This window comes from Oryctolagus cuniculus, chromosome 7 (assembly GCF_964237555.1).
Source record: "Oryctolagus cuniculus chromosome 7, mOryCun1.1, whole genome shotgun sequence".
Classification (NCBI taxonomy): Eukaryota; Metazoa; Chordata; class Mammalia; order Lagomorpha; family Leporidae; genus Oryctolagus; species Oryctolagus cuniculus.
In genome coordinates this window covers 60,246,454-60,270,437 of record NC_091438.1, presented here as the reverse complement: position 1 = coordinate 60,270,437, position 23,984 = coordinate 60,246,454, and the positions used below count along the sequence as shown (strand labels likewise).

General features: G+C 60.1%; 1 protein-coding gene and 1 long non-coding RNA gene across 3 annotated transcripts; one reads left to right on the top strand and one right to left on the bottom strand.

Moving 5' to 3' along the window:
* Nucleotides 1–365: 365 nt before the first annotated feature.
* Nucleotides 366–9,957, bottom strand: ALX3 (ALX homeobox 3). Its single transcript, XM_002715790.5, has 4 exons — nucleotides 9,555–9,957; nucleotides 4,493–4,809; nucleotides 1,982–2,110; nucleotides 366–1,463 (listed from the first exon to the last, which is right to left on the bottom strand). The coding sequence occupies exons 1-4, from the start codon at nucleotides 9,829–9,831 to the stop codon at nucleotides 1,155–1,157; spliced, it is 1,032 nt and encodes a 343-aa protein (XP_002715836.2). The 5' UTR covers nucleotides 9,832–9,957; the 3' UTR covers nucleotides 366–1,154.
* Nucleotides 9,958–10,050: 93 nt separating this feature from the next.
* Nucleotides 10,051–23,491, top strand: LOC127493576 (uncharacterized). 2 transcript variants are annotated; one of them, XR_007923942.2, is made up of 3 exons: nucleotides 10,051–10,181; nucleotides 11,945–12,019; nucleotides 23,355–23,491. It is a non-coding gene; the product is annotated as an uncharacterized lncRNA (long non-coding RNA). The 2 variants fall into 2 exon arrangements; XR_007923943.2 differs by having other exon boundaries at nucleotides 11,945–12,003; nucleotides 23,355–23,485.
* The last annotated feature ends 493 nt before the right edge of the window (nucleotides 23,492–23,984 follow it).

Below are 23,984 nucleotides of genomic sequence, written 5' to 3'. Positions count from 1 at the left end.
CCCTCCCCCACTCCACTCTGGGGTCCCAGCCGTGGATAGCTCAGTGCCCTCAGTAGGCATCCCCTTACCACCGTCAGTGCACGAACCTAGCTCGCACCCCAGTCCTACCTTTCCCTGCTAAGGGAGCCCGGCCCTATAGCTGGACTAGTCCCCCTGCCCCCTGCACCAGCTGAAGCCACAGAGACCCGGGCAAGTGACAGGGCCAGGCCTGGCAGCCATCGGCCTCCAGGATTTGGCTGCAGGCTGGGATCCTTGCTGAGCCCTTGGGAGGGCTTGGCCTAGGTCTTGGTCCTGGGCACAGACCAACTTTGAAGCAGCCACGTGCCACCCCCCCCGGGGTGGGGAGGGTTTGCAGAGTGACCAGGCATGAGACACCGCCACCTTTATTAGTACGCTCAGGGGCACGGCTCATATACACACATGGACAAAAGTGTCTTTACACAAGTGGTGGGCGGGATCTCCGGCTCTGGGGAAATGTTTTATCCTGACCAGCCTCAGAGTTTCCACGGCATGGCTCTGGCCTGATCCTGGGGAAGAGAATCCAAGGATTGTGGGGGCTTCTGGTGGACTTCATGCGCCTTTGTGGGGGAAGATGACTCTGGAGCGCTGCAGGAAACCGGCACCGGGCAGGAGTAAGGGATGGCCGGAGGAGGCGCTAGGGCATCTTGGTGGGCGTCTGCCTTCCAGGTCCTTGTGAGCGCCAGATGCTGGGTGCACGCCCCCTGGTGGTGGGAAGGGGAAGCGAGGCCGACCCCGGATGGCCACGCAAGACTGGCTGCCCCAGTGTCGCAAAAGGCTCCTTTCAGCTCAGCCTGCAGTCCCCCGGCTCCTGCTCCTCTGAACAAGGAGCCGGTTAAGCCGTTTCAGCTGCAGAGATGACGGGTGGACTTGGGCAAAGTCTTGAGGGAGCAGCTCGAGTGAGGGGGCTAGGTTCTGGTAGGAGGGCTCCTACCTGCCTCAAAGCCCGCTTTCTCCCAGGCATCCCCACCTTGTTCTAAGAGGAAAGACCTCATAGCACGTTCCTGCCCAGGGGCTGCGGGCCTCCTGAAGGCAGAGATGTGTCCTCTCCAATGCCCAGGCAGGGCTGGGGCTAGGAGCAGCGAGAGACAGAAACAGGTGGGCAGCTCAATCTGCCACATGTCCATGGGACCCCCTCACGTGGTCCAGTTCAGCAGGCTGGGCGGCTCCTTGGGCTTCACCCTGAGCGAGATGAGGCTTGGAGACTTACAGTCGCCATCTGGGGAGGGCTCAAAGCTGTGGGCCCCCAGGGCGGGAGCGAAGCCATGGATGGAGTAGATGCCAGGGTGTGCAGCGGGGGAGGCTGGCATCCCCATGAAGCCGGCCATGTTGCCGTGGGTGTGGGAGTACGGGGACATGCACGGGGAGGGGATGCCCTCTGGTGACACGAGGCAGGGGCCCCCGGGGCTCCCAGACCCTGTACTGGGCCACAGGGTGTTCTGCAGCTGCAAAGAGAGGAGGAGAAGGTCCATGAGCCGGCAGGCAAGAGCCCCGATTCGCAGAACGGGAGTGACTCACCCAAGGCCACAAAAGCCCTGAGGTTGCTCTAGCTCTCCCCAGGCCAGGGCATATTTATATATTTAAATTTTAATGAATTCGTTTGAGAGTGAGCATGTTCCTATCTGCTGGTTCACCTCCCCAAATAGTCACAACAGCCGCGCTTGGGCCAGGCTGAACCCAGGAGCCAGGAACTCAATCCAAGTCTCCCACGTGGTGGTGGTGGTGGTGTGGTGGTGGGGTGCCAGGAGCAAAATGACTTGAGCCATCACCACCGCCTCCTGCCAAGGTCTACAGTTAACAGGAAGCTAGGGTCAGGAGTGGCACCGGGAACTGAGCCCAGGCATTCCCAGGTGGGATGTGGTGTCTCAGTCGCTAGGCTAAACACCCACTCTCCAGGGCTCACATTCTCACTGGGAGCCTCCTCCCTCCCTGGGCATGGGGCGGCTGGCCTGGCGGCTCTCACCTGGGGGTGGCCGTCAGTGCGGGGCAGCACCGAGATGTCATAGGCAGCCGAGAAGGGGCTCCGCCCTTCCTGGATCTTCCCATATCGCTCGCGCTTCCGCCACTTGGCTCTGCGGTTCTGGAACCAGACCTGGGGAGAGGGTGGAGAGGGTTGAGGGGGTATGAGAGCAGCTCTGAGGTGCAGAGCCCATGAGGGAGAGATGGCCGCGGCCCCCCGTGCAAGGGGGAGCTGGCTCCAGGCTGGAGGATCGGGAATGGCAGGGCTTAGAAATCCACACCAGGCTCTGGCTCAGGGAGAGGCCCAAGCCCAGAGCAAGTATGCTGGCCCCACTGGCCCCAACTAGTTCCCCAACTACTGAACCCCAGCTGGGCCCACCTAGTTCTCCAGCCTGGTCAGGCTGTTATGGGTGGGGGCTCCGTGGGCCCTGGAGCTCTGGCCTGATCCTGGGTAGCAGTGCACCTGCTGGCATCCCAGTCCCTGGGCCTGTTTTCCACTCTGCCCACTGCACGGCATCTGAGGAATCTTAAAGGCACATGTGTTTAGGTCATGGTCCTGCCTAGACCCTCAGCGGCTCCCTGGAGGCCTCAGCCCGGAGCTCAGCTCCTTGGGCCTAGCCCCTGCTGCTCTACCTCACGACGTACTCGCAGGCTGCCAGCCCAGCGCTCCTCAGCACACCCTGTGACCTTGCTCCTTCCCACCTGTGCTCCAGTTTCCACTGCCTGGGCACACACACACACACACACACACACACAGGCTGGGCCCCCCAGCACCCCTGGACACCCCAACCCCCTGGGCGGCACTTGCAGTTACCACATTGTGGACGCTTTTCTGTTGCTCTGTGAGCTCTTGGTGCCTGTGATGAATGTGTTATCTGGGATGTGCCCTCTGCCTGCTGTAGCTATGTGTGTGCATGGTTACATTTTGTATTTCTATAATAAACAATTACGTGTCAGACCCACAATATCAAAAACAAACCAAAGATCCCTGCTCTCCAGGGATCTAGCTGGGCTCCAGGACAGAAGCAGCTGTGTGGGTGTGCACAAGTGTGTGCATGGATGCTCGCGTGTAAGTAGCCCACCCATCCTGGCTCCACACTCCCCCTCCCCGTGGGCATTCCTGCCCTTGCGGGTGGGTCTTGAGGGTCACCAAGCTGTGCACACCCTGGTACCCCCCTGCCCCCAGGCTGCAGAGACCCCCGCAGCAAGCCTGAAAAGGGTCAGGGAGAGGCCACCCCACCTGCCTACCCATCTGTATTTCGGTTCTTTGTCCTCTGCAGCAGGCAGAGGAAAGAGCCTGGGGCCAAGGAACCTGTGCCCCGCCCCACCCATTCCCTCCTGGGCTCTGCACCTTCCTTCAGCGTGCTCTGGTGGGTGTCACGCTCCCGCCAGAGGAAAGAGCTGTGGGGGGATCTTCTGGACGAGGTGGGGGGACCTCATGGCTACCCCCGCTCCCTTCCTCAGAGCTGGGGGCACAGTGAGGGGGCAGTCTCTTAGACCCCTGGGGCCTGTGGAAATCGGTTGTGTTCAGTGCCGGGGACCCTCAGGGGCCTGTCCTGGAAGTCTGATTTAGGGGCCTCCTGGGAAGAGCAGGGAAGCAGGAGGCCCCAGCAGAGAGGGGGAAACAGCGCACATCCCTGGGGTTCTGCTGGCTGCAGCCGTGTGGCATTCTCTGCTAGACGTCAGATGGCTTCTACGGGCCAATGACGCACCCCTTATCGCCCAGCGCTTCTGCAAGGGCCCCCACACACCGGGCGTGACGAGTCTCCTCCAAGGAGGGACAGGCAGACTCCCCTGCCTGAGACACCTCCTCACCTTTCCCTAGAGCCGCAAACCCAGTCCCGTCCCTCATGCTCCGAGCAAGGCAACAACCACTCAACCTCCTGCCCCATCTCTCCCCTCCCTGCCTGCCATGTTCATGCTCCCCATCATGTCCAAGAACGCTGGAACAAATACCTCCTTCCCCCTCCCCCGCCTTCCGCCCACCCACCCACCCATCCCCAAAGGCTGGGCTGCCCTCTGTGTGAAGCTGGCCTAGTGCCGTCCAAGAAGCCTTCGGTGGGGAAGAATCTGGACGGGGAAGTGCTCCCAGCCAGTTCTCCCAGGCATGTCACGGGTTCCCAGGAACTTTGAGGGTCTCTAGCCCTGAGATCCCCCAACAGAAACTGTCCCACACCTGACCTCAGGGCGCCCTGATACGCGCTCAGCCTGTCTCTGCTTCCCCAGTGCTGCCACCCCTAGGGTCCTCAGGATTCTCCCTAAGGTGCTCGTGCTCTCGTGCCTGTTCCCAGGTTGGCCTCGAGTCACCCGGCCAGCTGCAAAGTGGCAGAGTTAGCACGTGCATGCGGGTCTCAGACCCCACACCCGTGTGCGGCCTCTACTTGGGCTGCAGCAGAGCTGGGACTGGAGGCCAAGCCCAGGAGGGGCAGGGGAGGGGCTGGCGCTTGGGAGCCGCAGCTGTGTGCGGGCCCGCCTCCCTCCCAGTCCTCCCACGACCTGGTCCACAGGCCCTCACCTGCACCCGGGCCTCAGTCAGGTCTGTGCGCAGAGCCAGCTGCTCGCGGGCATACACGTCGGGATAGTGGGTTTTCTGGAAGACTTTCTCCAGCTCCTCCAGCTGGAAGGTGCTGAAGGTGGTGCGGTTCCGGCGCTTCTTGCTCTTGTTCTTGGCCAACTCCATGGAGTCAGGGAGTCCCGGGGAAAGCGGGACGCGCAGGCTGGCCAGGCAGGGGTCCGGGGAGCCCTGCAAGTGTGAGGGTGCGTCTCCGGGGCCCCCAGGGCAGTCCAAGGGCAGTGGGGGGAAGCTGGCGGCTTGGGAGGCCTTCTCCTCGGCTGCAATGAAAAACACAGAAAAGGAGGGATGGAAACCGAACCCGGCGCTTTTGTGGGTGGACTGGAGGGAGGGGGAGATCCCTGGCGCCTCAGTCCCCGCCTCCTTCCTCCCTGGGAGCCTGGCATTGGGAGGCTGCCTGCTGAGCCTCTAGCCGGGGAGGGGGCCCTGGGGAACCGTGTGTGCTCCGTGTGGTTCGGGGAGGATCTGCTGGGGCCAGAGCAGGGTTCATTTCGGGGAAGCGCTCTGTGGTGGTGCATCCCATGGGGCGTGGAGGTGCCAGGATTGGCGCCACAACAGGGACCGCCACCCTGGCAGTGAAAAGAAAAGGGAGGTGGGGGTTCGCTGTTGGGGTGAGGAGGGGGTGGTTGGCATTCCCCACCCCTGCCAGCAAGGGCTCCCTTGCTCCTGACTGCGGACTGCAGCTCCCACGCCCTTGCACCCAGGACCAGGCAGGCAGCAGATGGGGATGCTTGGACAGCCTTTGGCTGGTCTGGCTGTGCCTCATTCTCTGAACTCTGTGTCAGGCCAGCGTCCACATCCTTCCCTCCCTGCCCCCTGGCTCTGGGAGAGGAAAGGCAAGATGAAGACCAGAGAAGCTCTCTCCATTCCTCCTAGGGCCGTGATGTCTGGCCAAGGACTTGAGCTCCAGCACTGGCGAGGCGGAGGCAAGGCAGGCTAGGCTCAGAGAAGCGCAGCAGGGGGAGCGGTGTCACCCCCCCGCCCCTGGTAGGCAAGAGATGCTGGCTTCAGCCCTGCTGCCTGTGATGGACGGGCAGGGAAGACTCCCTTGCAGAATGGAAACAGTTCCCAGCAGCTAGCCCTCACTGAGGGAGCCCGGAGGAGCCCTGCCACCACCGACCCACGGGGCATGGTGAAAAATAGGTCGCCCTGATCACCCCCGCCCTCTCCCCCGGGCCAGGACCCCCAGCAGCGTCCCCACGAAGTCCCTCCTCAACAGTCCTCCGGGATGGCAGATGACGCCACCGAGACGCCCCACTGACTCACACAGCCCCCTTTCCTGGCCCCAGGCCCAAAGCCAGCGGGGGCCCAGCCCCCAGGAGGCCCAGCTAGCTAGCACCGGGAGGCAGCGTCTTCCCGAGGACTTGGTGTCAAGATCTCAGCCACAGGCGAGGGGGGATGAGACAGGGGAGCTAGGCTTCTTGGGGTCCAGGTCTGATGAGTTCCCTGCTGGCACTTGCAGAGGACAAGTTGGGCAAGGTCCCCCTGGGCTGGAAGGTGCTCGGGGACCTCTCAGGACCACCCAAGCTGTGAAATAAGCTCCTTGTGTGCGTACCCAAGACCCTGGGAAAGTCAGATAGGACCTTGCTTCCTGCTCAGCCCAGCCTGTGCATGGTAGCCCACGGCAGCAGCCCAAGTGGACTGGAGGCGAGGGGGACCTTCCCAGCCCCCAATTTCCATTCTTGGCCAGCACATTTTGGTCCTAGGGCTAATTCCATTTGGTAGAAGCTTGGGAAAAAGGACTCATGGAAATTGACTCAAATAATTGGACATGGTCAGACTGGAGGGGACACCCCACACAGAGCAGGCCCTCCAAATGGCCCATCTTTGTGTCCTGGGTTTACAGGGTGGCCATGCTGGATTCCAGGCAGCTCAGGCTGGGGGTGGGGGGGCCAAGGCTGGGGTCCCATGTTGATATCACTGCAGAGGGCTCCCCAAAACCCTGGCATTGGCTTATCTGCCTCCTGGACCCTCAGGAGCTGCCCCAATAGGACCTGCCCAGAGGAAGTGACGAGATCTGGATCCCTGGGACTTGCCTTTCTCTCTCTGAACCACCCAGATGCCAGGGTCCAGGATGAAAACGCAGCTACCCCTGGCAGAGGCCTCTGCCTATCTCTGTATCTGTCCAGTCTACAGCCCAAGGGGCTGCAGAACCGACCCCCTCCTCACTGCCACAGCCCTGAAATCTCCCCAGTCTGCCCAGCGATGCCAGCAAAGGGCAGCTTCCCCTCTCTTTGGAGGACTGGGGCCCTCTCTCCTGCGAGAATGTACAGAAGGCTGGGGAGAAAAGACACAGACACGGGATACCCAGAGGGCAGCTCCCTTGGTGTCCCGCGAACTGCTCTGCTAGGATCCGCGCCCTGGAGGTCTCTGGGGTCTCTGTGCGGGAGTCCCACACCCGCCCACACTCCGGGCAGGTGGGAGGGGGTGCTCATGCTGGAGCCCAGGAGCTGTGCAACCGCAGGACCACAGCAGCCCTCTGGTTGTCCCGCATGCAAGTCAGCAGCCAGGATGCGGACCTTTAAGGCGGCAAAGGAGTTCTGTGTGCCTGACCCCAGGGGTGCCAGAGAACGGCCCAACCGGGATACAGCGGCTGTTCTCGCTGCTGCAACCTTGCGGGGCGCTGGGCGATCGCTTCCCTCTAAGTCACTCCGAGGCCGCCAGGCTGCCAGCAGAGACGGCTGAGCCTTGACTCCTGCAGCGCTGGCTTCAGACCTCAAGTCTGGGTGAACACAAATGCAGTGCACCCTGAGAGAGGTGCTGTCCTCGAGGTTCGCTGTCGGGGGTGTCTTCAGGCTCAGGCCTCCGTGACAGCGAGCAAAATTCCAGCGGGAGTCACCTCCCCAGGTCGTGTTCTGCGGTCCCGGAGACCAGGTCCGGGACACATCGGAGGCCCAACGGAGCGGCAAGAAATCGACGGGCCTGTCTCTGGCTCTCAGGGCAGAGTCGCGAGGGTGGCTGGCATGGTGAGGGCGCAGGCCCAGCGCTGGCCGAAAAGGGCTGCCCCGGGCTGCGCGGGCACCAGCAGGAAGAGGCTCTCCGGAGCGCAACGGCCCGGCCTCGGCCCAGATCGCGCCGCAAACGGGGCCCGGCAGCTGCGCGCTCACTGCTCCGAACAGGAAGCGCTCAGTGCCCTTTATTTCAAAGGCCAGGAATTAAGGCAGTTTTCCCCCCTCCACGCGCCCCGCTTCGCCCGCCACTTTCCACCAAGCCCGCACGGGCTCAGACCGTTCCGCCCCAGTGGCGGAGCTCCGCGGCGCACAGAGCCGGGTTCGCTCTGGGCACCACCGGGACTCCGGCCGGCCGGCCCCGCGCGCACCCGCTGCGGCTCCTTGCTGGGCCGGCCCCTCACCCTACAGGTCCTCGTTCGTCGCGTCCCGCTGTTTTGGGACGCTCCTTTTTCTTTCTTTCGTTTTGTTCGCTCTCTCCCTCTTCGTCCCCCTGACCCGCTTCGTCCGATCTTTTCGCTTGCCTTTTTTTTCTTTTTCGTTCATTTTTCATCTTTTGCTTTTTCGACCTGCCCAGACCGCCGACTAGCGTTCGCCTCTCGTTCTCCCCGCTCTCCTCGGTGGTTTTCTTCAATTTCCTTCCCCCGTCTTCTGGTTGTTTTTCGCACTCTGCTTTCCTGTCTCTGCATTTCGTTGCGGACTGCACGCTTCACCGTCGGACAGAGGCTGCTGGCACCCCATACCTCTCATCTGGCCCCAGCAGTCTCCTTAGTTCGCTGGGCGCCGGCGCGGGCGGCGCGGGACGCCCGAGCGCCCCGCTGGCTGGGTCCCGCGGGCGGCTCGGCGCGTTGGGCCAGGCCAGTACCTGTCCCCAGCGGTGCGGTCGGCTGCGCGGCCGCCGCCGTCTGGCCGGGCTCAGAGGAGCCAGGCCAACTGCTTCTCATTAAGTTTCAACTGTGGTTTTTATCAGGAGAGCCTCTTTCAAAGGGCACAGGCAAGAAGCTCCGCGGACTCGCTCATTTCCTCCGCTGACCCCCACACACCTCCTCGCCCTCCCCCACGCATTCCCACCGCCCCGGTTGGACCAAAGCACCAGCTGCCCGGCCACTGCCCTGGCTCCGACCACTCCGCGGAGGCCTGCGAGGCGCCGGCGGGCTTGGGAGATTTCGGAGGAGCCAGCTTTGGGGCCTAGGCTGCGGGATGTGGCAGCTCATAGCGGGTGGCACCACGCTGACACTCGGACAGGTCAGCGGCGGGTGCAGCGGGCTGTACGCCAGCCGGCCGGGCCCCGCACCAGGTGCGGGTGGAGAGGCCATCGGGATGGACTTGGCACACAGGGACACTGGCCCAGGAGCCCAAGGCAGCCGCCGGTGAGGCCCGCACGGAACTGCTCTGTAGGCCCCGCAGTGACGATCCGGTGCGGGAGAAAGCCGAGACTGCAGGGCGGCCATCACTGTATGCGACAACGGGGAGGCCAGGTTAGTCTGAGAAATAAGAGCACAGTGACTGCGCCTGGAGAACGGCCCCGGGACCGCGGAACCGGTCCCCGCCACTCCCGCGGAGCGCTGAACGCACGGCCAGCGCCCTTCCCGCAGGGCCGGCCCGGGGAGCAGAGGCGGCCCAGGGGCTGAGCCCCGCTCGGCCGCTCTAGAGCCAGGCCCAGCCTCTGGGCCCCCAGCGGGCGCCAGACACAAAAGCTGAGCTTCACCGCCTGCGTCCGAGCTCAGCGTATCCCGGCCGGTCGGGGCTTCTGGGCCGAGCACGGTCTCTGTTTCTTGGCCCCCGGTGGTCGCCGCTCCGCCCTTCCTCGACCTCCCGCTTCCCATTCCTGCCGCCGGGGACACGGGCGATTCTGTCTCCCGCACTGTAGTGGCTTTTGCCGGCTCCGGGCTAAGCGAAGACCCGGCTTCCGAGGGAGCCGAGGCGAAAAGCCAAGAGGGACAAAAAGTTGAGCTAAGACGCGAGTTGGAGAAAGCAGCATCAAGGCCCGGCGGGCGGGTTTAGGGCAGGAGGAGAGAGGGTCAGGGCCAGCGCGCTCCTTCCGCGCCGCGCATTACCTTCCGCGGGGCCCTCGTAGAAGTGGCCGCCGTTGAGCGCCGGGCCGGGCCCGAGGTCTTGCAGGTACTTGGCGGGCGGCTTGGCAGGCTCTGGGAGGTAGGGCTCCAGGGGCCCGCAGGCCGGAAAGCGGGTCAGCCGCGGGCCGTGGGGCGGCCCGGGGTGCAGGTGAGGCACAGTGGTGGGGTTCCCCTGACGGCCCGAAGGCTCATCCCCTGCGGCCGCATAGGGGCCGGGTGCGGGCCCAGCGCCGAAGGGAGCGCAGCGCTCAGGGTCCATGCCGGTTCGGGGCGCACAGGCCGCCGGGGCTCCGGGGCTGCCCGCGCGGCCTGCGAGCGCCCGCCAAGGGGGAGGGACCTGGGCGCGGGGGCGCGGAGCCCCCGGGAGCGGCGCACGCCGCGGGGGGTGGGGGGCCTGGGGCAGGGGGGGCTGCGCCTCTGACTTAATGCTGGAACCATTCACGTCACGTGCGCCCCGCGCGGGTTAACCCCTCGGAGCCCGGGAACCCCGATTCACCCCGAGCCCCGCGCCCCGCGCCCCGCGGGTCCCAGGCGGTTCGAGCGGAGGAGAAGGAGGAGGAGAAAGCGATTTCCTCTCCCGGGTAGAGTCCTTTTTGTCTGCCCGTGCGGGTGAGTCGCTCGCTCCTTGGTCGTGATACCAGCCCAGTGGCTCTTGCTGCTGGAGGGGGGGAGGCATCATGGGCGCAGACCCCCTCCCCCAACAAACCCAGGCCTCTTGTCCTGACGTCAGCCTGGGACGAGGGCCCCGGGGCAGGCAGGGCTTGGCCTGCGACTTTACCTTGCTGTCTGTGCTGGGAGCTGGACAGCACGCTGGCCCCGCAGAACCTTGTCCCTCCACGCTGAGCAGACTCGTCACTGGGCCTGTTGGTGTGGAAGCAGCTCTGAGCTGGAAATGGGCTGGGGAGTTCAGAGGGGCACTGTCGTTAATTAGCAGTGGGGTGGCGAACCAGTCGCTTAGTGTCATCTCACGGAGCTCTCATGGCCTCTCTGTGTATTGGAGGTGAGAGGCTGAAGGCGAGTGGCAGGGCTGTGCAGGCTCCGGCAGAGGCAGCCCTGTGGGACAGGTGTTCCCCAAGCAGCAGGCAAGGAGTGCCCGAGCCTGGCGGCAGGCAGATGATCCTAGCACCTGGGGTCTCAGTGGAGAGAGGCTGTGTGCAGGTGGATGGGCGTCAGGGTAGTGCTGCTGCAGGCGCCATTGTCGGGGAGTGAGGGTAGGATTGCCTTTCCTAAGAGCTGGGTCTTCCCAGCCAAAAGCACAATAGGTTTAGGGCAAAAGCTTAGAATTATTTTTTTTTTTTAAAAAGAAGGTAACAATGGCCACCCTAACCAAGATCTGAGAGGAAACAGCACAGGGCCCCAGGACCTGCTGTCTGGCCTTGGGTTCAGGAGCCCTTGGGTCTGGGTGAAACCATGTTTATTTTCCGTGCCCCCAGAGACCAGCAAGAAGGGTGGGGGAGTCGAGTATCGTTTTTATTTCATTGGAATTCTCGATTTTTAAAGGAATCCGAGAGGCCTGGTGTGAACACCTCCCTCTTCCGCTAGAGGCTTAGAGGGGGTTTCTTGGCTGTCCTCAGCCCAAGTTGGGCTGTAAATCAAGGCCAAACAGGAACCAGAAGCCTTGCATCTCACAAGGAGTCATTAAGCCGTTATTAAGCATACCGTGACTGCTCTGAAGCCTTATTGGTTTAAGCACCACGTTGGAGGCACTGTGGCCCTGAGGGCCCCCAGCAGCCTGCGGCCGAGAGATGGCAGCACCTGGGGCTGCTCGGCCAGCCAAGAGGGAGGCTCCGATCCAAATCAGGCTGGCCCTCTGCTCTCCCCAGGGAGAGCCATTCTCTGGGATCCAGTCGATCCCAGCTCTGGGCAGTCAACTTGTACTGATCACCTTTCCCCGGGGTCTTCGGTAGCCTGTTGAGCTGGATGTTGCTGACTTTCTAGAAAGGACAGCTGTTCAACAAAGTTGTCAGACAGCTTTGAGGGGTGATGCAAAGAAGTCGCAGGACAAATGTCACCAAGAACTAAAGCAAGGCGGCCCAGATTCCTTCGTTTTCTGCCTCAGGCAATAAACTTTCTGAACCTCAGCAAGATCACACACACACACACACACACGCACATACACACACGCACACACGCACCCACGCACGCACGGCCAGGGGGCTTTGAGAAGCAGTCGCGTTCTGATGCACTGCGTTCGCCGAAGACGTGATGGTGGCAAAGCTGCTCTCCAGACACTGCGGCCCAGATTTCCGGGTTCTGTCACTGAGGCAGTGACAGAAGGGGGCCTCAGGCTGGAACTGAGCTGAGAGACCGAGGGACCCCACTCCTTCCCGAACCCAGAACTTTCTCTGGACATCCTTGTACTCACTGGACAGGGGCGTTTCCTGTGCCGAGACAGCGTTGCCAGCTGAACTGGAGACACCAGCAGTCCCAGGTGATGTGCAAGTTGGGTGAGTAAGGGGAGGCGCCCCTCCTGCCAGGGTTTTCTCTCAGGACTGGGCAAGACAAGACACGGGGAGGGGTCTTTCCTGCTCCCCTTCTAAGCCCCTTGTGGAAACCAGTATCTTCAGCCACATGCGATGTGGGGTGGGCGAGTTTGATGGAGCAGGTGCACAGAAAACACAGAAACAGCTTCAGAGTGACGAAGCATTCTCTTAGGAGGGCTGGGAGGCTGTGGAGTATCAGGCACAAGCAGCAGCTTCTCCAATACTCCCCATGTGCCCTGCGCTGTGGCGTGGACGCGACACACATTGATGTGTGGAATCTCACAATGACACCATGAGGTGGGCACAGTTACCAGCCCCGTTGTACCGAGTGAGCTGGTGCTGGTTGTTCAGGGTGGACGTGGCCAGTCTGTGGCAGGACCAGAACTGATGCTCGGATCTGTGGTCCCCTGCCCCGCGTGGCTCCTTCTTAGACCTCCTTCAGCGAAGGGAATGAAGATGAAATCATTCCCTGCACACCGTCCTTTTGCCTTCTGGGGGGGTGGGGTGGGGCGGGGAGGGGGCTTCTTCCTGGAAGGCGCTTGTGGAAGTCAGAGTGGATTGAGGACAGAGCCAGTCTGCGATGGAGCCATGCTGCTGCTGTGTTCCAGCCATGCTGGGAGCAGGGGCATAGCTGAGACTCGCAGTGCTCCGCCGTGGTGGCGGGGCCGGCAGCTAGAGCGTGGAGTCTGCTAAGCTGAGCCCAGGTGAAACAGAGCATCTCACACCTTCGAGGTTTTAGGAGCAGCGCTGCCCGATGCGAGTCCCCCCTCCTTCTGTGTAACAACCAGTGGAATCACAATGGCATGTGTTACCCGGATGGCGTCCCGAGAGGGAGAGATGAGCTGAGGGTGTGCGTCGCAGAATTCTAGATCTTGTCACGAGAGTGGCTTTTGATGAACAGAGCCTCTCTCTCTACTGAGAAAAGCTCGCTGATCAGTGGACCTGATCCTCGTGGGTTGTCTGACACTGGCTGATTGGTGCGTTCTCATACTGGGAGGGCCTGCTAGTGACAGCCGGCACCAGGGCCAGATCGGAGAGCAGGACAGACGAGGTCCCCACCTGCACGGTGGCTGGGATGGCAGTGTGTCACCCACGTGGAAGAGATCTGCCCCCTGCACATGACACAAGACAGGATCTGATCCTGAAGACAGAGTTCCTGGCTTCTGGTCTGCCTGAAAGGTTCATTCTTTAAGGAGAGAGAAGGCAGCGCTGAGGACAGCCTTGCCGTTCGCAGGCTCCTACCCCTCAGCCCACACCACCCGAGGGAGGGCGCCTGCCTCCTTCCCCAGTGCAGCTGGAGCAGGGGTGGGAACTGCAGGACGACTGTAACCTCGGCTCCGAGATTTGATTGACACACACAAAACTTCCTTCCAGACAGGAAAACTTGAGTTGCTCTTTTCTTCTTCTTCTTTGAAGGGGAGGTGGTGGGTATTACCCTTGTCCTGTTTAGACACTGGAGTCCTAAATTGGTCCCAATGACAAATCCGGGTTGGAGAGTCCGAGTGGATTGTTTCTCATTAGTGACATTCTTCCTGGAAGGTCAGGCAGAGGGATGGTAAATAAACCTTCAGATCCGGTGCTTCCTCCTCACCCATGATATTTAAAAAAAACGAAGAAGAAAGAAGGGGGTGGGGGTGCGCTCTGTGTGGCGAATACCCAGAATCCCTGGCTGTGCTTCTGACAACTCAGGCTGACGTCTGTGCTTTGGGGTGAGATTTCTGAACATTAGGGAGCTGCCCCCCCATAGATGGTTTGCTCTGTTTCCTTGGGAAAGGCACCCCACCTCTCCGTGCCTCAGTTTCTCCACTGGAGAACTGGGAGGACTGAGCCTGCAGTGCTGTCTGCCTGAGATGCACGGGCCCCTCTGTATGTGGATGTTTCTCCAGCCTGCATCCTCCCCTGTACCTCACTGCCCGGCTTCTCCTCGGGGGGGGGGGGGCAGGAAGGGAACAGGGAGGCGGAGCTGCGTGCGACGGGGCAGTGTCCTCCTAGCTGACTTGCTGCTCCTGTGCAGAGGTACGTGGGTTCTGTAGCGAGTGCTGGCGCCATGGAAGACTGGTTTCGTGGAGGAGCTTGGTCAACTCATTCTTGGTGTGAGACACAAGGGGGCTGATTCGGGTCTCTTGGCCACGTTAACACTTTTACTCATGAAGTTTGCACGTTCATGTATTCGCTGAGCATTTACGTGGTCCTGGCCATGTGCTAGACGGCGCGGATTGAGCCTGAGACAGCACTATTGCACACCAGCGGGAGAGACACAAAGTGACGGGCGTGGTCCCTGACAGTGCACTGGGCGCCGCAGGGGCTGTGGGAAGAGCACTAGTCCTGGCCACAGGGACAGCTGGCGGCACCTGTCATGGATGTTCCGAGGTGGATCTGGAAAGCTGAATGTGGTTACTGGGGGTGCCATCGGTGGATGGGGGTCAGAGAGAGAGACGGTGATCCAGAGACCAGCCTAAGGCTGCGAAGGAGGAAGCCCAGTGTGAAGAAGTTGGATCTGTGGAGTATTGCTTCCTGGGGAACAAGGAGAGTTTGGGTTGGGATGGGGGCATCCACAGAAACATCAAGACTCTGGGGAGCAGGAGGGATGGCCCCAGAGGTGTCGCTAGTGGCGTGTGCTGAACAGGGCTCTCAGCACTGGGGCCGCCAGTCAGAGATGAGGAGGAAGAAGAGCCTTGCTCTACGTGGGCACCTGAGACCCATGCCTGCAAGGCTGACACAGAGACAACACGAAACTGCAGCAGCGCTAAGGGCTTGCGCTTGCCGGGAGCCAGGAGGTGGGGTTGGGTGGAGCGCCTCGTGATGGCCGGTTGGGGTAGACTGGGAGGCATTTGGTAGCTGTGTTTTGGCTTTCACAGGGAGTGCTGGCCAGGGCACCCCTTGAACTCATTTCAGCAGGAAATCCATTGGTTCCAGAGTGCAGATTCCAGATCTGTTATTTTGTAGGGCTAATAAGTATGTAATGATCCCATTTGGGGCCCTTCACGGGCAAGGCCAACCTGCACCACCAAACACCCTGGCTGCTGTGTGCAGGGTGCACCCCAAAGTCCTGGAAGGAGCTCCTCGCCAGGCCGCAGAGGTGTCTGCTCCAGCTCAGGGCCTGCCCCTGCCCTGCTGGAAGCGATGTGGGTGCCACGGGGGAAGAGCAGTCTGAACTTTGCAAGGAGCCAGGAGAGAAGAGAGTGAGGGGCCTCCACCCTGTTTCTCCTGGAGCCTGCAGTGATGGGCGACAATAATAATGGAGCGGCCACTACTCGCAGATCACTCACCTGAGTGCCAGGCAAAGACCGTCTCATTGAATCCCAAGGCGCTGTTCATGTTCCTGTTTGTTTTACAACTGAGGTCAGATGTCGCCTAACACATCACTCAGAAACCTGAAATAGCAGTCAGTTCTTGTGGGTCAGGGATTCAGGACCGTCTTGGCTGAGTGGTCCGGCTCAGGGTCTCCTGGGACCCCAGGTCAGACACTGGAATGTTCAGAATGCTTCACTGGTGACTAGAGGACTTGCTTCCGCGTGTAGCTTGCTCATGAGCTTGGCAGTTGGTGCTGGTTGTCGATAGCAGGACTAAGTTACTCTCCATGCGGCCTCTCGTGGCTTATCCAGCGTCCTGACCACCTTGCGGCAGGCTTTCCCCCACAGCTGAGGGGCCAGGAGACCAAGGTGGAAGCTGCAATGCTGTTTATGCCCTGGCCTGGGAACTCAAAATGCGCCTTGACTCCTGCCGCCGTCTACTGGTTAGACAAGTGCACTCTGATTCAGGTGCCCCTCCTTGGGGGTCATCTTAGAATGCTGGCTCCCACAGACTGCCTGTCTTCCACCACTGCCAGGAGCTGCTGGGGTGAAGCCCCCAGTGCCTGGTCCCTGGTGCTCAATGCTAGGGTGGCTCACTGCTGGGGTGAGATGGGGTGTCGGGCAGGCCAGTGTCAGAGCCCCCTGGGCAGTGGGTATCACACCTCTTGTCCTGAGGTTTTCCGTCGACCTTGAGTCTTCAGCTGTCGTAGTAAGCTCACGACTCAGGGGCTCCCCCAGTACCGAGAGCTGGCCTCTGGGCTGCATGGGGGTCCCGTGGTTCACACAGTTAGAAGAAGGAAGCAGACACATTCCTAAGGCATCAGAAGCACGCTAGAATGCCCGAGTGCCTGCTGTCGGCCTAGCAAAGGGATGCTGGGCCTTCGACCTTGAACCCATGGAGATGCTGTGTGCCCAGCATGAATTAGGGGTGAACTGGACAGTCTGTGTGTTTACATTTTTTAAAAAAGATTTATTTATTTATTTGAGAGGAAGAGATACAGACAGAGGGAGGGAGGGAGAGAGTGAAGTCTTCCATCACTGGTTCACTCCCCCAGATGTCCACAACAGCGGGAGCTGTGCCAATCCAAAACTGGGAGTCAGGAGCTTCTTCCGGGTCTCCCAAACAGATGCAGGAGCCCAAGTGCTTGGGCCATCTTCCACTGCTTTCCCAGACCATAACAGAGAGCTGGATCAGAAGTGGAGCAGCCGGGATTCAAACCAGCACCCATATGGGATGCCGGGACAGCAGGTAGAGGCTTACTACCTTACTATGTCACAGTGCCAGCCTATATTTTTACGTTTTATATGATGCTCTCAGGAAAATCTACCATTTCTTCTACTCAACAGTGAGAATACAGAATGCAGAGAAGTTAAGTAAGTTGGCCAAGGGCCACGCTCTTCCTAAATGAGGAACGGAGGGTGGCTTTGTAGATTGGCTTGTCCCCTCTCCAGTGTGGCACACTGCCTTGGTCTCAGGATCCCAGTGGGGCAGACTGGGCAGAGCGAAGGGGCTGGAAACACACATCCGTCCGGAAGCTGGCTGGGGCCTTCCTGTTTCTTGGGAGAAAAGAGTTGTATCTCCGAGAAACGACCCAGAAATACAAATTGTGTTTGATACGTGTGCAGTGGGCTGCCCTTGCTGAAGCATGGACCTGTGGGAAGGGGCTGGTGTGCTCCCAGGTGCCGCCGGAAAGCACAGGTGATCACGGGTGTGTCTGCCCAAGCCCTGCGCTCCCAGCAACACAGCCATCAGGATGGAGGCCATCAGCCACTACCCCCCGCCCCATCCCTGCACACAGAGAGTCCTCGGAGGGCTCTGGGCTGCCGCCAGCATGTGGGCAGCTGGAGAGGAGGGCATTGCTAACTGCTGGTGAAGTGGACAGACTATGTTGGGCCCAAGGAGCCGGGTGCCTCCCTCAGAGGTTCTGAGAAGGGATAGCAGAGCTGGGCAGGAAGAGCGAGAGGCAGGCGTGGCGCCTGCTTTCTTTCAGGCAATGTGGACTTGAAGAACATTGAGAAGCACTTGGAGCAGGGCCGGGCCCATCATGGGTGCTTGGGAAGTGCTAGTATTATTACTGCTGTTGTTATTTAGCAAGAGAATGCGAGCTGAGCTTTGGGAAGACAATTTTGGAAGCCTGTGCAGACTAGCAGTGTGAATAGGGTACTTAACATCTGCTGAGTACCTACTATGGGACAGGCCCTTTAAGTATGTTACCTTCTGTAGTCTAACTTTACAAGGGAGATACCATGCTTCCATTTTACAGATGGGAAAACAAAGGTGAATCAAGAGTATGTAACTTACCCACGGTAGTGAGTGGGCCTAGGAGAAGGTTACACACGCATCAGGTCCTTGTGATTGATCCAGGCATGAGGTGACAAAGGCATGCCTGGGAGTGTGGCTGCAGATCAGTGGTATTAGTGGGATTTGTTGTCAGGCAGGGGGCAAGGCCGGGGTGTACAGGCAATGAGCAGCCCTGAGAAGGGCCCCAGAGACCCTGTGTCTGGCACCAGCAGGAGGGAGCCCGGCTCTCTGGAGACAGGACATAGGAAAAGTGTCTTCCAGGGGGCATTTCCTGCAGTGGAGTTCCACGCAGGAGGGGGTCCCTCAGGCTGGCGTGCACAGTCATGGCATTTGACTTTGCAGAAGCCCAGCTGCTCTCTGGAATTGGGGATCTCCTTAAGAGGGCAGAGGAAGGAGGGCTCCTCGTAGACCCCCCAGCCTCAGGGCCCCTGTGATCAGTGCCATCCAGCCGCTGGGATTGGTAGGTTCCCTGGGAAACAGGCGGGACGCAGGATGGGGAGAGGGGAAGTGCAGACCAGGCCTCTGGCTGTTTTGGGTCTCCCTGTGTAGATGATGCAACACCTGGTCCCTCTAAAGAGGTGGAGCGCGCCTGAGCCCCCCTGCTGCAGACGGGGAAGCTGGCCCTCTCCAGGAAGGTCCCAAACTATGTATGGGCTGGAGATGACAGTGGTTTTAGAAGCAGCTCCTGCCTTTGGGACAGGCGCCAGGCCAGGCCAGGCCAATTAGGGAGAGGGTGTAGAATAAAGGAAGCCAGGCCTGCGTGGGAGGGGGGCGCTCGGTGGTGGGGCATGAAGGTAGCATGCGCACGTGCAGGAGCTGTGTATCTCTGTCTAGACTTGGGGGGGAAACGCTTCAAAGCCCTGCTTTGTGGGGCGCCCCTTGCAGCAAGAGGTAGGCAGGCCCTGGGGCTCGCAGGGTGCTCGCAGGGGAGGGTGTGCTCACACCCGGCCCCGGGATGTCTGGGGGAAAGGCAGCTCTGTAGGCACATTCACACCAGATCCATCGGACAAAGAGACCGGATATTTTGCTGCATGATAAACTTCATACAACAGTGGAGTGGAGTGATTTTGCTGCTGCCTGAATGGAAGTATCCTAAGAACCCATGCCAAGAAGATAAATAAGACCGTGGCTCCAGGAGAGGAGCTGAAACAAATGTGCGGCGAGAGGTACATCAAAGTGAAACCAGTTCTCCTGCCTGGGGGCTCTGTGTGTGGGGAAGGGTGTGTGCATGTGAGCATGTGCGTGTGCATGTGAGCGGGTGTGTGCACACATGTGTGAGCGTGTGTGGGGGCAAGTGTCTGGCAGGCACTGGGTCACATCAAGGGGTCCAGAGACGCACGCTGGGCTGTTGCCAGCCCCTCTGAAGGCGGCCGTCTACACAGGAGGCCTGCCCAGGATTTCGCTCGGATCAGGCCCAGCCCTGCTTGCTACAATAGAAAACCAGCATTAGCTGCAGTGACAGGATTCGCGGTTGGTGGTGGGGGGGGGGGTGTCACTCAAATTGCAGGATGTGTGCTGAGAGGGCAGGAACCCTGCAGCGGACAGAGTGACCAGCCTGCTGGCCAGCTGAAAGGGTGTTTTCTGTGTCGATGACAAAGAGACAAGGTTGGTGTGGAAACATTAAGGGTTCCAAACCCTCTGGGGTTGGGGGAAGGGAGTGGATTCAGGGGGATAGATGAGTGGGGGTTGGGGATGGGGTAGGACGGAAGGTCAGCTCTGGATGGGAACTCAAACATCATCTAGTTTCTCAGGCCACGTTTCTCAGGCCCACAGCAGCAGCATCCGGGAACTTGTTCTTCAGGCAAATTATCGAGCCCTGCTCCAGGGCTACTTAGCCAGAGCCTCATGGGGTGGGGCCCCCAAGCTTCTTCCTAACGAGGGCTTTCAAAGCTAGAGTTTGAGTGTGTCTGATGGGGTGTGCCATCTTCACAGGGGAGAAAGGCGTGGGGCCTGGAGAGGGGACTTTTGCCCAGGGCACACGGCTAATTAGGACAGAGCCACTTTTCCTCTTATCCATATGGTCTCAGCTATTTATGTTGCAAATAAATGGGAGGATTTAATAAATTTTTTTCACAGAGGCAATTATGTGTTTATACATTTTCCATTTGTTAATAAGCTGTTTAGATCAGTAGGGTCGCCAGGGCCCAAATTGTGCAACCATTTGCTGTGAAGTTCAGCTCTGGGAAGTGGACTTGGAGGCGACCAGGTCCCTTGCTGGGCGGTCCCAAGCCCGTGCAGATGGGTCCTGGTGTCCCGGCTGGCACTGGCTTCCCCATTGCTCCAGATGTTCTGGCTGTGACTACCAACTGTGGGCACCACAGCCTTGCTCAGTGCTCTGTGTGGATGTTTTGGTCAACAATCCCTCCCTCAGTCCACTGAGCCGTCAGGATTAGTGTCGCCCACTGGCCTTGGAGGCCTCCGGGGAAGACCTGGCCCTGCTTCCGCTCTCGCAGAGCCCAGCGTGTTTGCAATATTGCATCAGTGTTCCACCAACACAGCGGCCCTTTCATGGGGGCAGATTTGCTCTCTGTGTGGGGAGCATGGGGGTTCTTGTCTGAGGCAGTGGGAGCGAAGCACCCTGCATCGCGGCCATCTGGTCACCTCTTGGCTTTCCCTGGCTGAGCCCAGAGAAGGCCCCCTCCCCAGATCCTCAGGGGCTTGAGGAGGAGTGAGGGGCCCTCCGAGACCATGACAGCGTGTGTGTGTCAGCCTAAATAGGACATGGGTCCAGAAATTCTGCAGAGGCGTATATTTCTTTGCAATGGGAGGGGCCGGTTTGCTTTTCCACTGTATGCCTGGCCTTAAGCAAGGATTTTAAGTGTGGGTGGGAAGAGAGAAACTCATTCCCACCCTCCTCTGGAGACCTGGATGGAGGTGGCTGGCAGAGAGCAAGGGAGGAAGCCCAGCTGGGACAGAGTCCGTGTCGCCAGCCCCAAACCGTAGCAAACCACGCCCCTGCGCTCCCGGGAAATTGATTAGCTTGTCCTGAGCTCAGTCTTCCCCGAGTCCCCACCTTTGTGAAGCCGGCTTCCTCACCTCCAAGGGGGTCTACCACCCCGGGATGGTTTGTGGGACATCCTCCGCCGCCTCGCCTGCCCAGTCAGGGATCTCTAACATATCGCGAAATAATTCGTGTCAAAGTCCCAGAGATAGCTGGAGTCTCCCCGGAGCGTTGCAAAACCGGGTTTGGACATCTCCGATGCGGAGAAGCTTGCGCAGCGGGTGCCAGAGACAAAGGAAAGGCACAGAGGAGGCGGCCGGCCAGGGCTTGCCGGTGCCCAGCGGGAGCAAGGAACGGGGAACCGCCTGCAATAGTGGATTCGGTTCTGATATGCCCAAGCCTAGAGAAAGCCCGTCGGGGGTCTCCCCACCCGGCCAAGGGCAGCGTCACCCCAGGCGGCGTCCCCTCCTTCCCGCTCTCCGTCCAAGGCGCAGGGGACTCTCTGGAAGCCCCTCTGCTTGGATTCGAACTCTGCTATAAGGAATTGCCCCCCGCTCCCCCATCGCTTCCCGACCCGGAAGCTTTAGTTTATTTCGCTGCCCACACCTGAAAGTAATTGAGCGCCGGCGTGGGTGCGCGGGCGGCGGAGGGCGGGCGGAGGCGCGGCGGCGGCGGCGGCGGCGGCCGCTGGTAGCTCCCCAGCGGCTCGGTGCCCTGAGCCTCCCCGGCCGTGTTTCGCCGTCTCGCCGCCACTTTGCGCTGGCGTCCTGCGCTGTCTGAGCGGGGAGAAGCCCCTGCGCGTGGCGGGGAAAGAGAGGAACGTGCGGCGCGCGGGACCCAAGTGTGGCTGTGCCCGCGGCGCCCCGTGTTCTCGCGCCGCTGGCGACCCGATCGCGGTGCCCCATGCTCGCGTCCCTCTCGCGCACCCTCGCCAGCCCGTAGGGGTTGGTTCGCCGCGCTGGCATCCGAGTCCTCTCCCCAAATGAGATTAAGAGGGAGACTGAACTAGATAAAAAGCATTCAAAGTTGAATGTCAACTTTCAGTCTCTATAAAATCAGATCAAAGGGAACAGACACTTGGTTTCTTCCCGCGTCGCCAGGAGTCGAGCCCATGGCCGCCCGGTGCGTTCTCTGCAGCCGGAGCCGAGGCCTGGGACCCGGGCGCACGCCGAGTGCTCGATCGCCGGGGTCTGGCGGGTTGACCGCAGGGCACCGTCGCGCGGCCGGGCCTGCAAGGAGCCCAGCCGAAGGCTGCAGCCCAGGAGACCCGCGGTCCGGGAGCGCGGCGTGCGGGACCCGCTGCGCACCCGCCACGAGTGCCAGCTCCCCCGCACCCCTTCTCACCACGCGCAGTGGTGAGCGCGGGCGCACACCCGCACCGCGTGGGGCCCGGCGGCGTGCTTTCGTTTTCCGCCGTCCTTTCTCCGTTCCGGCCTTCGGTAAACGCGCGCGTGTTTCTCTTTGTCTTTCCGAAACGATTGTTCACCTAACACCGCGCGGTCCCGGATGACTTTTGCAGAACAGAATGAACTCTGCTCAGTTGCCTTTGAGACGTGCGACCGGAGCTCTTTGAAAATCCTAAATCTGCAATCAAACAGCCTTCTAGGCTATGGCTTGGAGAAATCTGAATGGAGATGAACCTTCGCATCTCGGGAATAAATGCAGGGAGCTGTATTATAGTACAATGATAGAGTCTCTCTCTCTCCCCACATAAAAAAATAACTGTAAATCGTGGAGCTTCTCGGCACGGATCAGTTTTATGCACTGTGGCATTCCTCTCCTCTGCACATAAATTTCCAAGTGCGTAGACCCTGCTCCTAGGTAAAACCACATGTCCATGTGCGTGCGAGTGTGCGTGCTGGCTGCCCTGGCACAGTGATGTGATGGCGATGGACAGTTCGTAGTGATGGACGATGGGAGGAAGGCCCCTTGGTGATCTGCTTGGCGGTTTGGACATCTGGGAGAGATACCGAGGATCCACGTTGGTCATTAAACTAGTCAGAGAGGACCCTCTTGTCGTGTGCACAGTCTGACATTTCAGGAAATTCATAGCAGGAGAAGGGCCGAAAAATTAAGAGAGGCCAGGGAGAAAGGGTTACTGCTGAGAGAGAGATAAAATGCAATGTAAAGGAAACAGTACCGAAAACGCAGAAGGGGTGGGAATTCACGCAGCCTGGCGAAAGAATGGGAGAGGGAAACAGTACAGTAGAGAGAAAAAGGCGAGAGTGTGGAGAGAGACACACACAGAGAGAGAGAGAGAGAGAGATGGAGATGGAATGTTGCTGGAAAGAGGAATGTGGTGAGCTGGAAGTAGAGGAAGACAGATAGGTGGAAGGAGACAGGGCAGGCACAGAAAGAAGCAGAGGGAGGAAGAGACAAAGAGCCAGAACCCCCACTGGGGCTGGGGTGGAGAGGCTGGAGCAGCCAGGCACCTCCCCAGGGGCTGGCTTCTCAGGTTTCCCCTGTGCAAGGGGCATCTGGGGAAGCTTTGTGCTTGTTTGCTGCAGAGCCGGCTCTGACGGTGCCAGCGACTTGGCTTCTGAACGGTGGGTTTGCGGTCTTCTGGGCTGGGGCAGGGGTCTGCTTAGGCGTCCTTGAACCTGCAGATCGGCCTGGATTTCAGCCACTTTGATGGTCTTGTGGGCGCCGCTGGGTTTTCTCATTTCTAGTCCCCTCTGCCCAGATGGGGCAGAAAGGGGACTTGAAAGATGCCTTTGATAATGTCTCACGGTTACATATTTCCATAACAATTTTCTTTACCAGATCTTTGCGTCTGATGCAGCCCCAGATGTTCCGGAGGAGGAGAAGGGAACCAGTCCCCTCGGTCCCAGCTCACCAGGCACTGGAAACACACACACACAGGGAGGCCGACCCGGCGCGGTGGGACCAGACCCTCCCCAGCTCTCCCTCTCCTGTGGACGCCTGCGCCCCCAGCACTTCCCCAGGGCCGGGGACTCATCCTGGGCAGCAGCTGGCACCTAGGGGCCTTCACTGCCTCTTCTCCACCAAAGCTTCCTTACCCCAGACCCCCTCCCGTGCTGCCGGCTTGGTGACAGTTTGCGGAATCAATAAACCACTCCACGCTAATGTCCTCGGAAGGTCAAATTGGTTCCAGGTGCCCCTCCTGGCGCAGGCTAACAGGCCCTCCTGGAGGCACGGTGTCCTTGGGAGCGGTGGGAGGCCTTGCCTTCTCTCTTAGACCTTTTTTGAATGTCACAGTGGGAAGGCACCAAGAGAAGCAGACATCTCCCGAGATAAGGAGAGCAGCATTGTCTCCTTGGGGACAGGCGATGGGCACGCCAGCGACTTAGGCAGGAGGCTGAGTGAGTGTGAAGAATGTGGGAGAGGGGTGGAATAATGAGGCTACAGCGTTCAAAGGCAGTGAGATGATGT